The sequence below is a fragment of the Lasioglossum baleicum genome, chromosome 20, assembly GCF_051020765.1.
Source record: "Lasioglossum baleicum chromosome 20, iyLasBale1, whole genome shotgun sequence".
NCBI lineage: Eukaryota > Metazoa > Arthropoda > Insecta > Hymenoptera > Halictidae > Lasioglossum > Lasioglossum baleicum.
The window spans coordinates 3,649,690-3,673,234 of NC_134948.1; the positions used below are offsets into that span (position 1 = coordinate 3,649,690).

At 45.0% G+C, this 23,545-nt stretch overlaps 3 protein-coding genes across 20 annotated transcripts in view; 1 reads left to right on the forward strand and 2 right to left on the reverse strand.

The window, feature by feature from the left end:
- B6 (pentraxin-related protein b6) lies at positions 1–9,159 on the reverse strand. Its single transcript, XM_076444118.1, has 8 exons — positions 8,877–9,159; positions 6,161–6,413; positions 3,132–3,237; positions 2,399–2,613; positions 1,522–1,621; positions 1,249–1,460; positions 800–1,183; positions 1–697 (listed from the first exon to the last, which is right to left on the reverse strand). The coding sequence occupies exons 2-8, from the start codon at positions 6,392–6,394 to the stop codon at positions 314–316; spliced, it is 1,635 nt and encodes a 544-aa protein (XP_076300233.1). The 5' UTR covers positions 6,395–6,413; positions 8,877–9,159; the 3' UTR covers positions 1–313.
- The window catches only part of LOC143218716 (uncharacterized), a 116,619-nt gene that overhangs the window by 66,528 nt on the left and 26,546 nt on the right, over positions 1–23,545 (forward strand). For all 18 annotated transcript variants that reach the window (XR_013011149.1, XM_076444103.1, XM_076444104.1 and 15 more), the window contains one exon: positions 22,835–22,997. Coding sequence is in view for 17 of the 18 variants with exons in the window: in XM_076444103.1 (XP_076300218.1) it covers positions 22,835–22,997 (163 nt within the window). In the remaining variant the exon portion in view is untranslated. The remainder of the gene's footprint in view (positions 1–22,834; positions 22,998–23,545) is intronic.
- LOC143218725 (uncharacterized) lies at positions 13,314–19,632 on the reverse strand. The gene is made up of 4 exons (XM_076444126.1): positions 19,142–19,632; positions 17,314–17,419; positions 16,744–16,952; positions 13,314–15,532 (listed from the first exon to the last, which is right to left on the reverse strand). The coding sequence occupies exons 1-4, from the start codon at positions 19,286–19,288 to the stop codon at positions 14,975–14,977; spliced, it is 1,020 nt and encodes a 339-aa protein (XP_076300241.1). The 5' UTR covers positions 19,289–19,632; the 3' UTR covers positions 13,314–14,974.

A 23,545-nucleotide genomic window follows, 5' to 3' on the forward strand; every position in this document is an offset into this window, starting at 1 on the left:
TCCGTTTACGAAAGACAATTTTATTCCGGCGCGTAATACTGACACTTAAACGATACAATTAATGATCCGGTTTACTTATGCTACAATAAATACAACTACTCTGCGATCCTCGACGTCGCGTGGACCACGCTCGACGAAAGCTGGCACAACTTCTCGTTGATCCTCTCGATTGGTTCAGGTTGGCAACGCTGATCTTCGTCGTTGGCAGACTCCGAGGTACTGAATCCTCTCGATCCGCTGATCGATCCGTCCTCAAACGAGTTAGGCACTTCTGCAAAGTCCTGGACCAGGTCCTGATGGCGACGATTCGCCCCTAGAACGCCTTGCATGCTGGCACAGCTGGCACGTGCAGCGCGCCGGAGTACAGCTTCTTCGGGACAGATCTCCAGGCCATGATCAGCGCTTTCTTGAACGGCTCTTCGCTGCACCCGTCGCAGATGTCCATCACCATTTTCACTTCAGCCTCCGCTGGCTCCCTCTCGTCGTCCTTGTTCTCGTACTTGGGCAGCTGCAGACCGAAGTTCGCCAGGCCAGAGAAGTACTCGTTGTCCAAGCCTTGCGAGATGTAGCCGTCGTCTATGATCAAACCGTCGCCCAGCTGCACGAGTCCTCTCTTCTTCTTCTCGGACTCCCGCTTCTCCAGCTTCTTGTCTTCGGAGTCTTCTGACTCTTCCGAGTCTTTCGGAATGAACGTCACCTGAAACGAAGGGCATCAGTTACATATTTGGGTGCAGATATTTACTTTAGCACCTCAGACCTATCCCAGCCAACAATCATCAATGTATACCCTAATTCCCACCTTATCATCCACAGTTTCGCCTTCAGAGGCCTCCTCAGCCGTTCTCTTCCTCTTCGGAGTCTCTTCAGCATCCTCCGACAGCTCCTCGTCCTTCAGCTCTTCGCTGGTGCTCGTCGAGGACGCTTCCTCGTCGCGTTTAAAGAGATTGCGATAAGGCCCATCGACGAAGCTGACCCCAGTGCCTGTGATTCCATTCGTAGAGGTCAAACTGGCCTGTTGATTGCCGAACACTTGCGTGATCTGCAGTGGGAACGCAGTTGGCATTACGTTAGTATTAACGGGAGGGAGTGGCTGCAGGGGTTGTCCTCTAGGAAGCAGAGCTGGGTGTCTTAGGGTAACTCCACCCTGACGGATCTGCAGCGGAGAACCTGGATTCAGTTTCACCTGAAACATTCCAAAGTCAGTAGAGATTCTTCTAAGGCAGGTGAAGGTAGAAAAATCTTTCTCACCTGAGTGTTGATTTGTCCTGCAGTGAGGAAAGGGTTTTGAGGAAGGGGCGGGCCAGTCACAGGTGGCCGAGCGGGTCTGGGCGTGTTGTTAGACGTGTCGTGTTCATAATGATGGGCGTGATGGTGTTTGTGGTCCTTGTGAGCCTTCCCCGCGGTCAACGCGACCCCATACAGTTGCACCATCGTCACCTCGCCGAGATAACCACCGGACCCTGAAATAACAGTCATTGTGGTCGTCGAATTTTTATGCGACGCTGAAGGCTAAAGTCTTACCTGCAGGGGCGCCCTCGCCCTCGAGGAAACCGCCGCCCAGCTGTCGCTGCTCTTGTCCCGTGATCGCTACTCCACCCCCTTTGATCACGTGACCCACCAACTGTCACGAAAGAAAGATCTCATCAGGTCCTATCGATCGCCCGTGGACACGGTTAATTGTTCTCCGTAAAGAGGGGCTGATTTGGCTCGATAGAATTTATGGAAAAATTTTTATTATACCCCCCCTTCCTCCACCCCCGGCCACCCTTGTTCGCTGGGGTCGGCAACAATAGAGGCTGCAGCCGATCCCCTAATGAACAGTTTCGACACGAAGTGGCTGGAGCTTCAAACGCTCAGAATAGGTGATCAGTTTCTCGTGTGTACCCGTGGGAGACGCGTCGATCGTTCGCAACGGTTGCTTCGAGAAGTGTCGCAGTATTTCGGTTGGATTCCGTTCGAGAGCTTCGTACGAAATTTAGACACGTCTGGCAAGCTACTGGAGAATCAACCGCGAAAGGTAAAGATCGAGATTGTTCATTCAACGTTCGAACCGAGTAAATCGAACTACCTTCGCCAACGTCAGAGTCAGAAACGCGGAAGGGAAGCGTTGCAGACCAGTTTCTCGTCGGTTATTTATTTTTCGCGAGGTAGAGGGCAACAGCCGGGGAATTCGAAACGCCTGGCGATTCCGTTCCAATCCTTTTACCGGCGGAACCGGCTGTTGAATTTTTTCAGCGACTCTCGTCGTCGTCGTTGAGAAAGAGAGAGAATGCCCGCGTTACTTTCACGGTCACCCGGCCGTTCTAATTGACCAGGCGAACGATTAAATTTTCTCGTACACCAACGGGAAAGTACGTTTTCAAGGCGAAACCGATCGGAGCAATCGGCGATCACTCACCCTGTTGTTGAACCCGCGACCCACGCGCTCGTCGTTGACCCAGATCTGCCATTCCCCGGTCCGACCGTTCCAGCTTTGGCAGGAGTGATACCACTTGTTCAGTCGCAGGGGATAATTCAATCGGAACAAGTTATGCCCGTCGACGTTCATCATGAAATAGGAGCTCCTCGCGGTGTTCGCCACCCAGACGAGTAAGCCGCGCGGCTGTTCACCAACTGCGCCATAAACGATCCTCGATTAGCGTCACATCGATCCCCGGGACTCGATAAATCGAATCGTCGTCCACTGAAATACGCTCAAACTCGTCGACCGGGTCGTTTCGCAATCTTATTCCTTTGCCAACAGATATACCCGATTTTCCCGCGGGGTTTTCTCAAAATTTGATATTTATATTAACAATTCCTCGAATGATTTCCGGGTCACTTCAGACCGAACGCAACTCAAGTTTAATCGTAAAGGTGGCGACGTTTCAAGGCAAATCGTTTCGATTACGCCACGGTTGACACCACGATACATTCCTGCTTCGTGGAAAGCCTGGTTGAACGGTTACGCGACCGCGCCGGTAGTTTTGAATAAACAATTATTACTTAATAATGCCCTCGGGCGTTGCTGATCAGTTGCGAAACGAAGCCGCGGGGAACGTTATTTTCGACGGACTTTTGCTTTCGTCGGGTCGTTCCTCGACCAGCGAAAAAGAAACCGGTGAAAGGGAAACGGAACATAAGACTCTCACCTGCGTATGAGAATAACGGATGGTCGTTCGTGTGATTGTAGAACTTGGTCCACATGCACAGGGTGAACTCCTTCATGTTCGGCAGTTTCGTCTTGTAGTGAATGTACTGTAAGAAAAATATGGTACATGGCCGTCACAAGTTTCTGTATAATTTTTCGTTAATATTTCGTGGGATCATCTTTCGCAGATATTCGATAATTATACCGTGGACAAGGCCAATTTCGGATAGTCGTTCTCGGGATTCGAGAACGTTACCAGACAATGGGCATTCGACGTTCACGATTATTTCGTATCGATACACGGAGCACCGCGAGGCGTTCGCGGCAATAAAAGATGTAATTAGCGGCGTTAACACGAATACCGTGGAGGCACTGGAACTAGTCAGACCTGCCAATTATCCAATACCCCGTTCCGGTAATTAGCATCTATTACGGCTACGCAACGATCGATCCAGATTACGTGTGTGTCTCCCTATCCGAGGTATCTCTCCACCGTTGGGAATGGGCCGGCATCAAAAGGCGCGGCCAACAGGCCGCTGGCGCCGATTCCCTTTCGCAACGCGTCACCTTCTTCCCGGTTAGCTGGAACCGGTCGTTCCCATCGCGGTTAATTGGCTCCGCAGCTGTCGCGCTCGCCGTTCGAATCGAGAGCGCGTCATAGAAAAAGTCGTCGACTCTGAATTACGAATGATCCGCGGCTCAAATAGCTATCCGCGGTCATGTAACACGCATAAATGGACCCCGGACGACGCCTGGACGGTCAAGTCTTAATCATGTTATGCTGGTTGTACACTCGACACCTTCGTTTCCCATGGAAAATTCCAGTCAGAGTCGAATCTCGAGGGGAGACGCAGCTTAACACACAATTTGTGAAGCTAGAATACTTCGAGGGCTCTTCTGTCGAGTGGAGACGCAGCTTAACACTCAATTTTCGAAGCTAGAATTCTTCGAGGGGTCCTCTGTCGAGTGGAGACGCATCTTAACACTCAATTTCCGAAGCTAGGATACTTCGAGAGGTTTTATGTCGAGTGGAGACGCAGCTTAACACACAATTTGTGAAGCTAGAATTCTTCGAGGGGTCGTCTGTCGAGTGGAGACGCAGCTTAACACTCAATTTCCGAAGCTAGGATTCTTCGAGAGGTCCTCTGTCGAGTGAAGACGCACCTTAACACTCAATTTCCGAAGCTAGAATTCTTCGAGAAGTCCTCAGTCGAGTGGAGACGCAGTTTAAACCCAAATTTCAAACGTTCAACTTCTTTGAAGGGTCTAGCCTCAAGTGAACACGTAGCTTCGTAATTAATTTCCAGAATAAAAATTCCATAGATAAGTTCCATTACGGAAAGAAAATTGAGAGAATTTAGAAAAGTCTGCTTTCAAGTGGCGACGCAGCGCAACGGCCACTTCCGAGAGTAAAATTTCGAAAATTCCGCTCTTCGTGGTAGGATCCCCGATCTTCCGTGTTTGGGTCCGTTGCGCAACGCTAGATCTCTCGAGGGGAGGGGGAGAGATCCATCGATCTCGCGCGAACAAGGTCTTCGCCACAATTTCCTCACCCGTGGTTACGCATCCGTCACGCAACGCTCGATCGATCGAAGAAACCGGAAACGCCTAGGATCGTTCTCCACGTGAAAGGACGATACTCCCCCTCCGCCACTCGAGCTGGCAACAACGGCCCGGAAGATCACGCGAAGTGCCTCGATCGCAAATTGCTTCGAATCCGTGATTGCAGTCCGTTAATTGTCCCGTGAAACGCGACGATGTCCTCTCGAGAGGATCGATCGGAAGAAGGGTAGAAAAATGCAAACCGGGTGGCCCGGAAGTATCGACCACTGGGAAGACCTTAAGCTACGTCTCCGCTTGGAATTTCTTCCACAATTAATTTCACTGTGTACTATAGCATTGAAACTGTATCTTCGCTTGGAGGTGGGTCTGTGCGAAGTGTTATTATTGAAAGTAACCCTTAAGCTGTGTCTTCACTTGCAGCCGAACTCGTGTACCTTTACTCTTCAATCTTTTGTAAATCTAACCATCAAATGCAGTTATAACGTTGCATATCTACTTGGAGACCAACCTCCGAGTCTCCACGTGAGCTTTAATCGAGTAACTTAAGCTGCGTCTCCTCTTGGAATTCCTACCACAATTAATTTCACTGTGTACTATAGCATTGAAACTGTATCTTCGCTTGGAGGTGGGTTTGTGCGAAGTGTTATTATTGAAAGTAACCCTTAAGCTGTGTCTTCACTTGCAGCCGAACTCGTGTACCTTTACTCTTCAATCTTTTGTAAATCTAACCATCAAATGCAGTTATAACGTTGCATATCTACTTGGAGACCAACCTCCGAGTCTCCACGTGAGCTTTAATGGAGTAACTTAAGCTGCGTCTCCACTTGAAGCTCGAATCATTCGGGTCCCCTTTTTAAAAATTAGCTTCCACGATTCGTCCCCATTCGAGATTCGAGTTCCCTAGCGTAAATCGATAATTAAGCTACGTCTCCACTGGAAATTTTTTCCGGAAGTGAAAAATCTCTTGTTTTTTGGGCCGAGTCAGTTTGACCTTGATCGAGGGGGATGGAGAAGTCGGTCGTGAGTTAGGCGTCGAGGCACGCACGGGAAGTAAGAACGTTTTCTCCTACTTTCGTTGGCGTCGCGATCCGTGTCATTTTGCTCGCTCCGGCCGCTCTCGACCGTGAAGCCGGTGTCCGAGGCACGCGAGCCGAAGAATTCCGACGCGGAGCGGAAAGAATCCGCACGGCTTGCGGATTCCCGTTATCCTCGGCCGTCGAACACCTGTCTCCGCCTTTCGTCACTCTTTTGTCTGCCGATCTTTTTCTTGCCCCCACGCGTGAGAACCGATCCTTTTTTCACGCCCGTTAGACTCTAACACGTTTCGTAATCACGACGCTTTTTTTTTTTTTGTAAAAAAACGCTACGCCTCGCTCGCTATCTCTTCGTGCTCGTTATACGTGAAATTGAAGATATAAATACATCGGCGTAGGAAGAAGAAAATAGAAATATATTGTTGTTGAGTACCTCGAAGTACAGTTGCTGGCGCATGGCGACCTTATAGAGGGAGCACTTGTCCTGCTCGCCTCCCAATAAAGACGAGTCGTCGAATTCGAACAAGGTTTGCGCTGCAGAAGTATCGTAATCCTGATGGAGGATGCTGGACGGTGCTTGCGGCAGCGATGGCCGCCATGCCGTGGATATGGCGTCCACACTAACTGCAGCCATCATGGCACACAACGAAAAAATGATCAGCCCCATTTGTTCGCCGTCGAGTCGTCTGCAAATCAAATAAAAACTGAAAGTTATTCATTTTGAAAAATTACTCTATCTCTCGAGATTTTCCTGCCACCTCGATGGATATTATAGCAAAAATTCACAACACAATACTAGCCCGTTGAATGGACTCGCCAGCGATGGTCAGTACTCTTTTGCCTCGGTTATTTTTCGGTTGCAAAAGCGCCGAAAACGGATAAACCAGACGCCGGGTTGCGTTAAACGTTACATTGTTACACGTCTTTCCCCGTTGCGAAATTCAATTCACGGCACCGGAACGATATCGCCCCGCAGTTGCGATAAAAATCAGAATTTTTCCATCGATCCGTGTGTGCACGCACGCACGTGACGCAACCGCGGGGAATCACGGAACCCGCTGACGTTCGTTTCCTCCGAAAATTGTCGTCCTGTTTCCCCCCTTTGCCTTTCCCTGCCATTTTTTCTCTTTTTATTCTCCAGTCGACCATTTTTTTTTCACAATTTTTACGCCACTGCAAAAGCCGCTTACAATTTTCGCGCGGTTGTTTCTGGTAACTTTTTGCATTGCTTTGCGAGTTTCCTTTTACAATTTATTTTCCGTACTATTTTTTACCAGGCCTGTAATCTGCCATACTATCGTTTATATCATTTCTACGGTGAATTTTATCATTCCTTTCATCGGCATTTCTCATATTGCATCTTGCAACAAAAATTTGGATCAAGTTTCTAATGTCGAGAACGTGTTTATTCCGATGGAAACGTAACCGGCCCCCCAAACTGGAAAATCCTGTTGCCCCGCGGGAGAAATTCGCACGGTCAAGGACATTAGTTTTCTGTTTTTCGCATTTGGCAAAACGACAGAGCGAGGGCGGGAAAGCGAGCTATTTCTATTTGAATCGCTTACATCCGATTTTTCATTCGATACTCCCGCCCGTTCCACTTTCTTCGTGTCACAGTGAATTACATTCGCCTCGATTACTATAATCAACCGCATGCTGTTTGCGTTCCTTCAGAATTTACTGACCGATGCCAGAATCATGCGAAATCATTCTGTCTAGCATAAATTTTCCGGTCGTTTAGCTCGCGAATCAATTATCGCTATCGTTTATCGTAATGTTCTCGCACGATTGATGCAATAGCCGGTTTACGCATCGGCAAATAAACAAACTGGGCTATTTATATTTAATTAATTCCGCAGCACGCGGAATTCGTACTCAAGGTTTCATCCCGTAACTAATATTATTATTTGCGTTGGCATATGTATTTTATATATAATGTAAAGATAGATATAAATAATAATTCGTTAGTGAAGTTGTTGGAAATATATTCCAGGCAGTTAATGATGAGGACTAATTATTAATTGACCGCGGCAGCTGCTGCAAATGTGCGTTTCAGCAGGAGTCAGAGAAAGCGAAGACAACTGTATTTTCATTTTGTTTCCTGTCGGTCTCGGTGAAGCAGAAACTAAACACGCCTACACAAATATGTTCGAACGCGTCGTAAACAAGCGGTTCTTTTTATCGTAAAGCAAGTCGTTGAACCTTCATGCAGATTTAGATTTTTGGAATCGTAGAAGTCGATTGCAATGTTTCACTTTCCCCTCTCGAAGTTTGCAAATGCACGCCAAAGAACTATATGTATTTCTTGCAATTCAGCAATCGTTTGTCTACGTTTCGACACGTGTCTCAAAGGGACAGCCTTCGATTTAAATTTCCACACATCGCTGAAATTAACGAATTCTGCTTGTCCTGCCGCGAGATTGTGTTCCCGAGTGAAATAGAAAATTTTCCTGCTGGAACAACGCGAGTGCAGACTTTAGAAAACGATTTTGCTAAAAAAATCGGACTTTTTCCATTTCTACGCGACAAGAAGACCTTTCCAATTTCGTCTCCAATTTCAAGGAAAGAGAACTCCCATTTGAAAATTCCATCAAGCAGACTTTCGCAAAGCTTTGAACATAGTTGCACGGTTCAAATGCAATTTTCTCGATCAGGGAATATTCCTAGAAACAAGACCTTGTACTATTTCCATTAAGCAACATTTCCATCAGCATTTCTAAGCAATTTTTCAAAGAGGCAGCCTCGATGCCAATTTACAAACGTTGCGGATATTAAGAAATGAATGATCTTTAAGTCAACACAGTCTCACAGAAAAAGATGAAAAACCTTGGGAAAATGAGGTGAACGGAAAGTTTTTCAATTTTCTTGTTCTGTAAAATCTATGAATCTTCGATACGAATACAATTCTCCGAATAAAAACGAACCAATTCCAAGGAACAAAAAATTCTCATCTCAAAACTCAATTAAACCAGCCATCCCGGCGCTTCGAACATCGTTGCCCTTTGAAAATGCAATTTCCCGATCAGGAAGCGTCCCCGGAGACAAAACCGAGTACCATTTTCATCAACGATTTCACTGAAGCGCGAAGATAACATTGTACTCCAGCCATTCCACTATACGAGAGACAAAAGAATGATTGAAAAGCTTACCGCGATCGAGGAAAGCTCGTGTCCCTGCTTGGATCGTCCCTTGATCCCCTCGGACCCCTCTAGATCCCTCTAAATCTCTCTGGATCCTATTGAATCCTTTTAGATTCGTTCAGATCCCTCTGGACCGACTTGTGAAAAATTAAATTCGTCGAAAGGTCGATCGGGAGATCGATGAACGGCCACACTGGAGGGAACGATCGACGGTTAATCCTTTTGATCCACGGAGAAGGTAGATCCTCGCGGTCTCGAAACAGAAAGGTAACTGTCCGGCACGTTCTCCACAACGTAGACCTGGTAAACTCGCAAGTGGTGTGCACTCACGCCTCCTACCCGGTTCTCGTACTCGCCTTTTTCTCTTTCTCTCTTTGTGACGGACGGCTGATCCAGTCCCCCGATGATCCAACGATCCCTCGATCGCCGGTGCATGGATAAGTTTCTCGATTTAGCGGGTCAGTCGAGCGGACAATCCTATTTGCCGTCGCGATCGGCTGCCTCGTTACCAATTTAGACGTTTCGAATTTTATACCACATTGATTGCAATGCTTCTTCATTATTCCCATATTTTTTAAAGTGATTTACTTCTCCAGAATTTCTGTCCTCTTTTAATATTTTACCCGATTTTCGGTGTTTATTTCTTGTCGATCTTTATGCTCCAATATGATCCTCCATAATATTACACGATTATTTATAACTAGACTGCGGATTTTATGCATTTATGACAAAAATGGGTACGCACAATTTAAAACAGTGGAGGTATTTAAAAAATTTTAAGACCACCAGTGTATTAGTTTCACCTTAACAAGATCATCAAAAGAAGAATGAAATTTTTATTTGACTTCTGTGTTTTGCAATCAATGCAAACATTTTTTATTTTGCATAAAGATCCGTAGTCTATTTATCACTTTTTGTACTATAAATTTTTTATGTACGGTCCTGTACCATTTTCTACAATTGTGTACTTTATTTCGTACAATTTCATATTCTTACGCTGTTTTCCATAAATCTCTGTAATATTGCAAACTATCCTATAAAAATTCTCCTGCGAAAACATCGTTTCTGAAAGTGCATATAAATTGGCATGAAAAACCGGGTTATTATGAGTCACGCCCATGATGTTGCGACAGTGGAATATGTGTGTCACCGTGCCGACGCCAATGAAGTACAAAAGGTTCATTTTGCAGTCTCCCTCGTTCTCTTCGTTTTTTCATCTCTGTTTCTCCGCGACCGGCAATTATTCAAGAGGAACAATTGCGAAATTTCGCTCGGAGGTCCGGCCGAAGTGTTCCGAGGTCGAGCGTCCTCTCCGGAGAAACCGGGACCCGTCTCGATCCGATCGATTAGATCCACCGAATCGGGCATGTTGACCTCTGACATCTCGTTTCCTCTTCGGGAAGGTCCTCTTCCTCGAAACTTTCCCTGTTTCGTTGCAAGCGGTGACTCATTTGCAATAAGGAACTTGCCTCTCGATCGAATAATAAACTTATGGTGCTGAATTGTTTAAAAACACTCCGTCGAACGCTCCATAAAATGTCAAGAACATCTATTCACGGGGGGACGGACATCGTTTGAAAGTCTCGATTTCCACGCGGTGGTGGGACAATGGCGGGAAATCGCGTTGAATTCGAACCGCGTTTCCCTCTTTCAGCGGAAACAACAGCGCCGACGGGTTGGGCGTATGAATAAAAATGGAACAAAAGTATCGGCGAGAAAGGACGAACGCCGAGCGACATTAATTCCGTGCAGGAATTGCATTTCTGCGGCGAGCGTCGTCTCGCGCCGTTCGATTACACGCGCGAATCGACTTTCATTTTCCAGGGTGAGTCTTCCTTTCGCCGTGCCCCTGGCGTTCCTCCGATTCTTCCTTCCTTCCGGTGACCCGCCGGAGAAAGGAGGCGCGACAGAAACGCAAAATCGAGGGAGAGAAAGGCCCATCCCCTCCCTATATTCGCATCTTCTCGATGGAGGGGGCTCATTTTTTCCATTCGACGGACGCCGAGCTATTCCCGAACCCGACACTCCCCTCCAGAAACTATTCGTTTACCTGCCGACACTTTCTTCCATGTCGCGAATGTCGCGACTTCCGGTTCCGATGCGTTTGTGCTAGACGCACGCCGTCGATCACGTAACACACCTGTTTCTGTCATTAATAGCGCTGGAGAGATATTTCGCAGTCGCCAGAACAACCCGGAAATTGTTTTCCGCGTTGATCATTGTTTTTGAAACTGCCTGTAGATTCAATATCTAATTTTTGTTGACACATTGCGATTACATCGAATAGAATCGACTCACAAATGTAACACTTATTTATTTTCTGAACAGATGCAAAGTTCTGCATATTGCTAGCCACTTTTGTAACAACCTGTATAATTCATAACTTATTCTCAGTAGCTATATTCATTTCTAATTGGATCAATTTCTCAATAATTTGCTGAAAAGTCACTCTCCATTTTTGTAATGCCCAAGTGTTTTTAAAAAATTTCGAAGCAGCGCGCCGCTTTTGCAACGCCCCACAGTGGGGAAAAGTGACCTAACTCGATTCAAAAAGAAATAACTTTCGATAGAAATGAGGTAGAGCGATGAATTTTTTTTTTAAATTAAAGCTGAAACTTTGCAGAATATGGGGAAAATAGGGAGATCACGGTGCGAACGGTTTTTAACCTTGAGAAAATTCGTTAAACCTTCACGATTTCAAGAAAATGTGGTTTCTCCGTTACCACGGGCGGAAAATTTTTTTTTTAATTTTTACTATATATCATTTCCCGTAGATTTTTTCTCGCTGATTTCAAATCTGGTCTCAAAATTTGTCTACGACCTCTGGTTTTTTCAAGAAACCGATTTTTGTGAACAGAACTGATGTAATCATTCGTTCAAATTTAATTTTTAAAAAAATTCATCGCTCTTTCCCCACTGTGCGCCCTGTGCAATTTCCCCAGGCTAATCTCTCATCACGGAAAAGCCGTGTTCCAAGTTTTCACCTGATCGCGTATTACGCGAGTCCCTGCTGGAAATGGATTAGTCAAGTATTCTTTGTTTTCCTTACCACGACCGGGCCGGGCCGGTCCTGTTACACGGTTGCTGCCGGCACGCATGTAACAGATGCGTTGTTGCGCAACCCGGGAATGCCACATCCGTTGTCTGTTCGGCTTCAGGTCCAGCAGCCATTCGACCAGGATGTTTCTGACCGAAACTTTCACCCGGTTCGAGAACGTTTCTCAACGGGCGGATTACGTGTCCCCCGTGTTCGATGTACGCCACACTCGAGATATTCATCGAGTCGGTCCGGCCAATCGCGACCCTGAAAATTCACTTCTCGGTCTCGTTCTAGGACAGACCCGTCTCTTATCTACGATCTAGAGATCCGTAGAGGCTGCCAGACGGTGCAACGACAGCGAATTTCGGTTTCACCGGTCGTGTTACGCACTTTCACTTTCACCGAAACGCCGGTGGGCGGCTGGCGACGTACATGCTGCCCTTTTTGCGTCATTTTCGTGACTCACGATCACCGTTCACTTATCCCGACTCTCGTATAAATTTATTTCTGCGAAAATTATATGTTTTTTGCAAGCTTCATTGTCTAAATGGATAATATTCCATAGAAAAATGAGTGAAACAGTTTTTCTGACAGTAGACGGCGCTGCAGTAGGTTTTCCAAGATGGAGAACGTCGAATTTCTACTCCTCTCGATTAATCAGTTATCGAAGAATTTGTCTCGGCAGATTATTAGACACATAGATACGTTCACTCGCCGTCTACGATAAAATCAGCTGAAAATCTCCAAAAACGCAGTAATCATTTTTTGGGAGCTTGTCAAAGTTCCGAGGTGGGCGACTCGATCGCCACAGCGTCGCGTTCGAATGAATCTTTTCGCGAGAAAGTGTGCAGAGTGAACGGGAACAATAAAGGGATTTAGAAGTCATTGAAGATCAATTAAGCTGCGGTGTTCCGGGGGACGGGACGTCGTGGCCATTTTACATAATGGGCAGCGAACAGATTGCGCAATAATTATGGCGGCTAGACGCGCAAGAAGTCTCGAGAGTATTGATCGCGGGGCGGGAACAGTTTTCGAGACGCAAACGACACCGTATCTGGGTTAAAATGGAACGCTGCCGGCACCCAGCGATCTCTAGATCGCCGTCGGCGAACGATCTATAGATGGCGGCGGTGCGAACGAATCGAGAAAGTCGACAGTACAAAAATCGCGAGATGTGTCGCAAATGATCGCGTTCCTGCTCGTTCGGGCCACTTGCGATCGAGTTTCTTGGACCGGCCGTGATCCACGAAACGATCATTAACTCCGGGTATCGAGGACTCCGCTAATGCCAGGCTGAGCCACATTTAATTTCCGATTTGGACGTGATTGGGCCGGTTCGCGTGGTAATTTGCGGCTTTTCTACGTGGGATTTCGGTCTGCTCGTCGTACAGGCCGTTTCATAGTGACCACGCTTTCGTTGGACATTAATTATTTGGAGAACCGACGTGTTATTACACCGGGGCGTAATTAGTTCTCGATACCAACGCGGTCTCGTAATCAACGAGGGACTATTATGTCGATTTTCTTCGGCTTATAGAGGACGCTTCACAATTGATGGTCCGGGCCAGTAAAGTTGCACTTCCGACTCGGATTTTCGTTTTTATTTCGTACAAGACACATATTAAATACAATGATAAAATTCACGCAAATATTTAGAATAATTACATCTCTACAGTGAATAAATAAGGTCGGTCGCTTTTGCGAGCAACTATACACACGGTAAACTATATATACACACACACTTAGAGAGACAGAGACGAGCACGAGGAGGGGAACCAGCAGAAAAACGTCGCGAGCGAGCGTGTTAAAACGCGGACAATTGTTGTGAGACCGCAGAACGGCCATCGAGTTTCGTAATTCCCGCGCGAGAAAAATGGCCTCCGCAATCCACGCGAAATCGCGAGCCGATGACGCTGAAAGGAACGCCGCCCTAAATGGGTTCGCGGATGCGGGCTCTCGTGAGAATCGTTGCGAAATCGCGGATCGACGTGTCTCGTCCGCGTAACGCGTGCCATTGTGACGACCCTCTACTTTCTGCGACTTAAGCCGCGTCCCCACTTCGACTCTTCAAAAGTCTCTCTCTCTCGAAAACGCTTTTATCAAACACAAAGATATTTCTCGGAACACACACATCGTAAAATAAGCCTGCTTCGCTAGATGTTCACCCCCGGTCCCGATCGACCAGCAAGTTTCGAGGACATTATAGAATAGAGTGAAATAAAGTGTTAAAAATTCCACACGAGGTTCAAACTTGAAACACAAGCAACCGGCAGATCCTACAGCCGAATCGAGGCATCACAGAGATATTTCTCTGGACATACACATCGTAAAGTAAGCCTGCTTCGCTAGATGTTCACCCCCGGTCCCGATCGACCAGCAAGTTTCGAGGACATTATAGAATAGAGTGAAATAAAGTGTTAAAAATTCCACACGAGGTTCAAACTTGAAACACAAGCAACCGGCAGATCGAACAGCCGAATCGAGGCATCACAAAGATATTTCTCTGAACACAAACATCGTAAAGTAAGCGTGCTTCGCTAGATGTTCACCCCCGGTCCCGATCGACCAGCAAGTTTCGAGGACATTATAGAATAGAGTGAAATAAAGTGTTAAAAATTCCACACGAGGTTCAAACTTGAAACAGAAGCAACCGGCAGATCGAACAGCCGAATCGAGGCATCACAAAGATATTTCTCTGAACACAAACATCGTAAAGTAAGCCTGCTTCGCTAGATGTTCACCCCCGGTCCCGATCGACCAGCAAGTTTCGAGGACATTATAGAATAGAGTGAAATGAAGTGTTAAAAATTCCACACGAGGTTCAAACTTGAAACAGAAGCAACCGGCAAATCGAACAGCCGAATCGAGGCATCACAAAGATATTTCTCTGAACACAAACATCGTAAAATAAGCCTGCTTCGCTTGATGTTCACCCCCGGTCCCGATCGACCAGCAAGTTTCGAGGACATTATAGAATAGAGTGAAATAAAGTGTTAAAAATTCCACACGAGGTTCAAACTTAAAACACAAGCAACCGGCAAATCGAACAGCCGAATCGAGGCGTCGTTTAACTGTCTTCGAAAGTCCCGCACTTGCTGCGAACGTTTTTAACGACCGCCCCGCCGAAAACGCGAACCGGCGTCCTCGTCCAGGAGATGAGCATCGATGATCCTCCAATGAAAGGACTCCCTCTGCCGATTTCGCAATGATGGTAGGTGAGTTGTACCAACTGTAGACCCAACGGCATCTTCTGCAAGCTGTGGCTATCGTGAGGTCTCATACTGTTGAGTCTGGACGTTCTAGAACGACTTCTAGATCTTGGATAGTCGTCGATCGATCTGATGATCCTATGATATTCAAACGGAACGACCCTGTAAATAGTCCTTGCTCCATAGACGAGGCTGCGGTGCATAGGTTTCGAAGGAATCATCGAGAACGGATCCATCGGAATGTAAATCGTTTCTGGATCACCCAGACCCAGCTTCAGAGGTTCGAAGGCTGACGATAACAGCAGGTTGAACCCCAGGACTGCTCCTTCGACTCCTTCTTCCAAGCCCTTGTCGAAGTCCGTGTACTCCTGGCCCAGCACTATGTCCCCTTTGCTCGGGATCACGTGACCGATCGACTGAAAATGATCGATGGTTGTATCAAGCGGCTCTGGATTGATTACAGGAGTGGGAAGCTTTGGAAATCTTGTATAGAGCGTTCCAAAAATGGCGTTCGCAGCAAAATTTTAATTAGGATGACGGAATCAAGCAGCTCTGGATTGTTTAGATCAGTGTATTCAATAGATATCCGGTAAAAATAATTTTATAATTGATTACACGAGTGGGAAGCTTTGGAAATCTTGTATAGAGCGTTCCAAAAATGGCGTTCTCAGCAAAATTTTAATTAGGATGACGGAATCAAGCAGCTCTGGATTGTTTAGATCAGTGTATTCAATAGATATCCGGTAAAAATAATTTTATAATTGATTACACGAGTGGGAAGCTTCGGAAATCTTGTATAGAGCGTTCCAAAAACGGCGTTCTCAGCAAAATTTTAATTAGGATGACGGAATCAAGCAGCTCTGGATTGTTTAGATCAGTGTATTCAATAGATATCCGGTAAAAATAATTTTATAATTGATTACACGAGTGGGAAGCTTTGGAAATCTTGTATAGAGCGTTCCAAAAATGGCGTTCTCAGCAAAATTTTAATTAGGATGACGGAATCAAGCAGCTGTGGATCGTTTAGATCAGTGTATTCAATAGATATCCGGTAAAAATAATTTTATAATTGATTACACGAGTGGGAAGCTTTGGAAATCTTGTATAGAGCGTTCCAAAAATGGCGTTCGCAGCAAAATTTTAATTAGGATCACGGAATCAAGCAGCTCTGGATTGTTTAGATCAGTGTATTCACTAGATATCCGGTAAAAATAATTTTATAATTGATTACACGAGTGGGAAGCTTTGGAAATCTTGTACAGAGCGTTCCAAAAATGGCGTTCTCAGCAAAATTTTAATTAGTATGACGGAATCAAGCAGCTGTGGATCGTTTAGATCAGTGTATTCAATAGATATCCGGTAAAAATAATTTTATAATTGATTACACGAGTGGGAAGCTTTGGAAATCTTGTACAGAGCGTTCCAGAAATGGCGTTCGCAGCAAAATTTTGATGAAGATGGCGGAAAGAATGAAAGTGGGGAGATGTAGGCGTGGGTCGCCTTTGACTCGGCCGTCGGTGGACCGAGAGAAAATAGATTCTCAGATCGGGGATGGGATAAAGCGATCTTAAAGCACGTTTCACGGTGGTTTCCCAATCTTCGACGGGGATCTAGGATGCTTACGGACCTCCTCGGAGCGACCTTGAACCCAGAGCGCTCCGTTCACCCACAAAGCGTAACGACCGGCCTGATTCTCCCAGCTCTGGCACAGATGGTACCAGCGGTTCTCGTGAATGTCGGTCGGCGTCGCAAACACCTTCTTCCCGGCGATCTCTAGGTGAACGCTGCGTCCGCGTGAAGAGACCCACGCCCGAACCAATCGATCCTTTTCATTCTCTGTTAAACAAAATATGTATATATCAGGACCCGTAAAGATTCCACGTGACGCCTGACCGGCAAAAAAAGCAATTTAAATATAAAAACGATGGAACGTGGTGCACCGCCCAAACGGTGGCGCCGATTTTCACAGAAAAAAATTGCATCGTTTATCGATACACGACTGAAAATTAATAAAAGCCTTCCGCAAGAGGGAGGGGGCTGATGTTCCAATGAGAAAAAAGTCCAATAAAGAAGTTGTCGGGGTTCGGCGAACCCGGCCCGAAAAGTAGGCGAATGAAATTCCGACGAGATTGCATCCCGGCGAGTTTCCGTTTTGCGGAAAATCGGATCCGGCTTTTTTCCTCCCCCTGTTACTCACTCGAGTAGGAGAAGATGGAATGGGGGTGAGTGAGGTCGACGGACTTGAGCCACAGGCAGAACGTGAACTCAGTCAGCTCCGGCACTGGTAATTCCCATCTGAGGAACTGGAATCACACCGTTTTAGGTTAACGATCCGGTTTTGTCAATCTCGTAACCTACATCTTAGGGCGTTATGTAGCAATTTTTGCAAGCGAGGCAACCGTACTTCTTGCTAAAAACAAGCACACGGCATTGCACTGCGCACATTGTACTCTAGTTTACTTATAACAAAGTAAAATATGCAGAGTTAAATATTTTACATAAAATTTTACATAAAATATTTACTTCACTTATAAATATTTACTTTATTTAACTTATAACAAAGTAAGATATGCAGAGTAAAATATTTTACATAAAATATTTTCCATAAAATAAATATTTTACATGAAATATTTTATATAAATTTATGGAAAATATTTTACATAAAATTTTACATAAAATTGTATATAAAATTGTACATAAATTATTTTACATAAAATATTTTTCATAAAAGAAATATTTTACATGAAATATTTTATATAAATTTATGTAAAATATTTTACATAAAATTTTACATAAAATTGTATATAAAATTGTACATAAATTATTTTACATAAAATATTTTTAGGTAAAATGTAAAACAGTTTAAGTAGTTAACTTTAGCATTAAAGTACACACATGAACCTCTAGAATAATCTTCTTTGTTTCTTATATTCGCACAAAATATTCTAAAATGCGACATGTCATTTGTGTATTTTATCTCGTTGTGAAACTAGAATATAAAAATGTATTCCTACGCTGCTGGACAGCGTGCCAAAAAATTTTGTTACGTTCTAGTTTTCTTGGACATTAAATGCCATTAACTTCAGCCTTGTATGGCGCATAGTTTCCTTCGAAAGAATTCGTTAACTAGCCCCGATTTGCAGAATTGACAGAGGCTGTCGAAATTGGCAGTCGATTCATTGCCACCACAAAATATTCTAAAATCTGACATGACATTTGTGTATTTTATCTCATTGTGAAACTAGAATATAAAAATGTATTCCTACGCTGCTGGACAGTGTGCCAAAAAATTTGTTACATTCTAGTTTCCTTGGACATTAAATCCCATTAACTTCAGCCTTGTATGGCGCATAGTTTCCTTCGAAAGAATTCGTTAACTAGCCCCGATTTGCGGAATTGACAGAGGCTGTCGAAATTGACAGTCGATTCATTGCCACCGGTTTTTCCATTGGCGGAGAGAAGGCGGCGACGTAACAGGCGGGAAACTAGATCAGGGGCATCGCGTGCGAGCGATCGCTTTCTAAGCTTTCTTCGGACGCCGGCGAATTTCGTAACTCAAATGGTCCCCGGTTGCAAATTCGGAAAATCTCGCGCAACACATTGTTTCTCCTTCAATCTTCTTCAGTTCTGTAAATTTGTTAAAATTCAGCAAAATGTCATCGAACTGCAACATGAATTTTGAAATGTTGCTAGGACGCAATTCTTTATTTTTCAAAAAGTATAGCCCACTTCTAGCAAAATTTCCATAAATCAATATACACTGAAATGTTTCACCGCCAGACCGTGAGATGTACTCAGAATATTATCAAATGCACGCTTAGTAAATACCAAAGATTTCTCCTAAAAATTTCTCTAAGTACCTGCATAAATGTATAACAAATGAGACCACTCGCTGACGCAAAAATTCCAAATCACACTTATACAACTAGAAAATGCACACTTCACTGCCATAAAGACAGCACCTTGAAAAAATTCTGGAAAGCTCTGTCAAAAAGAATTTCTCTATGTAAGGGTAGTTCTCTGACCTGTATGTATCCCTTCTGAGTGAGTTCGACCTTGTGCATAGGGGTTGTATGGCTTCCAAGCTGTGCGTGGTTGAAGATGGAGTTACCCTCAACTATCAGAAAGAAAATCATGCAGCCTCGTAGTATAATCCCGGCTGAACCACCCATCTCTGCCACAGATCATCCCCTGGTCGGTCGTTTAGCGTGGAGTTTCCTTCGCCATCCAAAATATTAAGACATGCCAGGTGCAGAAAGTGTTTATCAGGAGTCGTCACGGTTCCATTCTAGTCAACGATCAACCGGCGAAGCTGAAGAGGTCCGATGACTGAGCGGCGAACACTCGGCGCGAGTACACAATACTAAACAGGGCCAGTCGGTTCGGCCTCGCGATCACGGGCGGCTCGGTTGGAGGGGCAGGTGGATTGGAGAACCGAACCGAACCGGTCGTTTAACCCGAGACTCCGTTTCGCGTGGAGGAAGTTCCGCGTCTTCGCTCATCCCTTGACACTCGAAACGATTTTCACGCTTCACAGCGCGAAGGCAAACGTTGCGTATCGCCACACGAACTACCGGCAGAATAAAAAAATAAATCGAAAACATGTTTTACAGCCTTTCCGTTCGATCGTTGAACTTCCAACTCGATTTGCTGAAAAACTAGATCGCACAGTGAGCCAGATCGACGCGCTAGCTGTTCACGCCCATTTCACCATTATTTCAAAACATAAAGACCACTTTTAAGGGGCTAGTATAGGCTAGATTTGTAACTAGAAAATACCTAGAATATTACTAGAAAAGGGGGTCGAAAAATGGGTTTCGTACTGAACGTTGTTTGACCTTATTAGAACAAATTGTGGGCTGTGTGAGGGCTCATTCGAAAGAGGAAGGTTAGACGCAGCGTGCTTTTCTCACGAGGTTAACGAGATTATGTTAATAACTAATAATATGAGGGCCCAAAGTAGAGAAAAAATCTAGGAAAAAATCCCGCAGATTTCAATGCATTTTCTGTCTCTAGAAGCCTTTTTTGACATATGAGATGAGAAAAGCGCGCTGCGTTGAACCTTCCTCTTTGGAATGAGCCCTCACCCAGCTCAAAATATGCTCGTATAAGGTCAAACAACGTTTAGTTCCGAACCCATTTTTAATAGTAAGATTCTAGTTATTTGCTAGATATTTGCTATTTACTAGAATCTTACTAGAAAAATGGGTCGAAACATGGATCTGCGCCCAGACGTTGTTTGACCCTATTAGAACAAATTGTGGGCTGGATGAGGGCTCATTCTAAAGAGGAAGGTTCAACGCAGCGCGCTTTTCTCATCTCATAAGTCAAAAAAGTCTTTCAGAGACAGAAAATGCATTGAAATCTGCGCGTTTTTTTCCTAGATTTTTTCTCTACTTTGGGCCATCATATTATTAGATATAAACATAATCTCGTTAACCTCGGGAGAAAAGCGCGCTGCGTCTAACCTTCCTCTTTCGAATGAGCCCTCACACAGCCCACAATTTGTTCTAATAAGGTCAAACAACGTCTGGGCGCAAACCCATGTTTCAACCCCTTTTTCTAGTAAGATTCTAGGTATTTTCTAGTTACAAATAGAGCCTATACTAGCCCCTTACATACCCCTTAAGGGGCTAGTATAGGCTCTATTTGTAACTAGAAAATACCTAGAATCTTACTAGAAAAAGGGGTTGAAACATGGGTTTGCGCGCTGTCGGTTTTCGTCCTTATTTCAGAAAATTTTGGGCTGAGTGAGGGCTTATTCTAAAGAGGAAGGTTAGACGCACTGCGCCCTGGTCACGAGGTTAACGAGATTATGTTTATAAGTAATAGTATGAGGGCCCAAAGTAGAGAAAAAATCTAGGAAAAAATCCCGCAGATTTCAATGCATTTTTCTGTCTCCAAAAGACTTTTTGACTGCTATGATGACCAGGGCGCAGTGCGTTGAACCTTCCTCTTCAGAATGAGCCAAAAAAAATTGGGCACTTAATCTTCAGTAGGTTTTCCAGGACATCGTTATGAAGAAAAGGAATTTTTTCGGTGATAAATCGTATCTGAAAAGGTTTGATCTTTGAACGCTTATTGTAACGAGATTTTTCAATAACTCTAATTACTATTAAACATTCCCATCAAAGATACACATTTCTTACAAGCTTCATTGCTCAATAGAATCTCTGAATTAAACGATGAAATCCTTTTCTTAAAAAAAAAAACGATCGGACCGTTGCGCTGAAAACTTTAAAAAATTTATTATCTAATTACTATTATCGTTTTCGAATGTAATGGACATTTAAGAAACATAGTACATTCGTTAAAAATCGATGAGGACTTTGATTTTTTAGCTGATGAACAGCTAGCGCGTCGATCTGGTCCACTGTGCATCGCCCCGCAAAAGTTTCTTATACGTTTTCGACTCGGTTTTTCATGTAGATAATGCTAACGGAGCCTGTTTTCCTTTATCTCATTGTTCACTCTTCGATAATTCCCGTTTTTGCAGCTCGTGTATCTGGCGAAAAGAAGTGACTCAGTTTTTCATCCGAGATCGAATTCTCTAGACGAGGAAAAGAACAGCGAGAGCGCAATTACGATCGGGGCGGATTGCATAATGGACGTGGATTACGTGGATTCGAGTCGTGGACGCGAACGTTAGATAATAACGAGGTGTTGGACGAAACCGATTCCAAATTAGTAATAAACAGAAACGCGTGCTCGCTGACAGGCTCCGCTTTCGAAATCTCGAAAGTCTTAATGCGATGAATACCCGGGAATCGTAGGGAATGACGGGGCGAGCAAGGATTTATGGGCTGTAAAATGGCGGACGCGGAGAGACACGGTTCACCGCGGGGACGAAACTGCGGACCATTCGCGACCCGTATCGTTTTCATTGCCAACCGGCGCGCATCTTTTCCCTTTCTCGCGGCGCGGTTTCTCCGCGAGCGCGCACGCAACATGGAAATTCCGTTTCTATGTAAATTAAAACTCTTCTAATTGGCTTCGAAAAGAGTCCGACGCGCGCGCTAATCAAACAACCGCGCCGACATTCGTTTTACCAGTTCTCCGCCTCGTAATTCCGTTGAAAAAGTGGAATTTATTTTCGAAGTGAAATTCATAATGACAGCAATAAACCACTTCGTAGAAAAATAACAATTTTTTCAAGGAATTGCCTGTCAGGATCAAGAACGATGGAGAAAGTGACACAATCCCGTTTCATCGAATGACTGATATATCGATATCTAAGTGCGCGATAAACGCGTCGATTTTATCAAACGAGTATACACGAGTCGTTGTTTACAGACGAAGCGTTTAGATCACGCACTTTCTTCCCATAATCGTCGATTTCCATCGATGCGCCGTTGTGCAATTCTGTAAATTCATTTTCGGTATCTTCCTGCATTTTCGCGTCGATCGTATATCTCGATAGCAGTCCGTATTTGTTCGAATTATAATGGCTCAGGGGAAAGCTTTGTCAATATTTCACGCTCGAGAAACTTTTTAGGTTCCTCGTGTTTTTTTTTTAATAATTTTTCAGACGTTCCTCGGAAACGTTGGTCAACGTAAAAAGTTCCCTAACATGATGGGTCAGATTTTGTTTCAGAATTCTTCGTTATGAAATTTAATGGGGAAAATCGGCGCGAAACTAGTTTTTCAATTCGACCCTTCAACTAGGGTTGCTGGTGACGTGCGTAACCGCTTGAAGGAAAAATCGATTTCTGTTCCAGACGGCGAAGAATTCGACATCCGGCAGCAGCGGCTACTACGTCGGCGGAAGCAGCACGTTGCCGCGAGGCGGTCAGATGATGAGGGCGTACAGTCCGGCGGCGTCGTCTGTTGTGGGCGGTTCGACCGCGCTGCCCACGCAACCGAAAACTCTGACCACGCCAGGTACGCCGGAAGTTCACGGACGTTGTCGCTACTACTTGCGCGGAACGAGACTCGGTTGACCGATTACCCGCGTGAGATCGCTGCTTCTGCGCCTGTACTAACCCCTCATGCTTGCCCACGCTATCACAAATCCCCTTAGGGTGAGCGCATACTAGAGGATCTCGAGAATGCCGCGGATCGTTTCGAGAAGGCAGGGGCCTTGGAGGAAGGGAGCAAGGAGTCCATGCGGCAACAAATCTCTAGCAGGTAGACGGAGAGCAAGGCTCCGCGGCCTTCTCGAGACCATCTAGTATGCGCACACCCTTAAGGGGGTAGTATAGGCTCGATTTGTAACTAGAAAATTACTAGAATCTTACTAGAAAAAGGGGTCGAAACATGGGTTTGCGCGCTGTCGGTTTTCGTCCTTATTTCAGAAAATTTTGGGCTGAGTGAGGGCTTATTCTAAAGAGGAAGGTTAGACGCGCTGCGCCCTGGTTACGAGGTTAACGAGATTATGTTTATAACTAATAGTATGAGGGCCCAAAGTAGAGAAAAAGTCTAGGAAAAAA

Coding starts and splice junctions, on each gene's coding strand:
- LOC143218725 (XM_076444126.1), bottom strand. CDS start 19,288: ATGGGTGGTTCAGCCGGGATTATACTACGAGGCTGCATGATTTTCTTT. Junction 16,953..17,313: donor TTCCATCTTCTCCTACTCGA/GTGAGTAACAGG, acceptor TTTGTTTAACAG/AGAATGAAAAGGATCGATTG. Junction 15,533..16,743: donor TTCAAGGTCGCTCCGAGGAG/GTCCGTAAGCAT, acceptor GATCATTTTCAG/TCGATCGGTCACGTGATCCC.
- B6 (XM_076444118.1), bottom strand. CDS start 6,394: ATGGGGCTGATCATTTTTTCGTTGTGTGCCATGATGGCTGCAGTTAGT. Junction 1,622..2,398: donor GTCGCGGGTTCAACAACAGG/GTGAGTGATCGC, acceptor CTTTCGTGACAG/TTGGTGGGTCACGTGATCAA. Junction 698..799: donor GCGAAACTGTGGATGATAAG/GTGGGAATTAGG, acceptor CCTTCGTTTCAG/GTGACGTTCATTCCGAAAGA.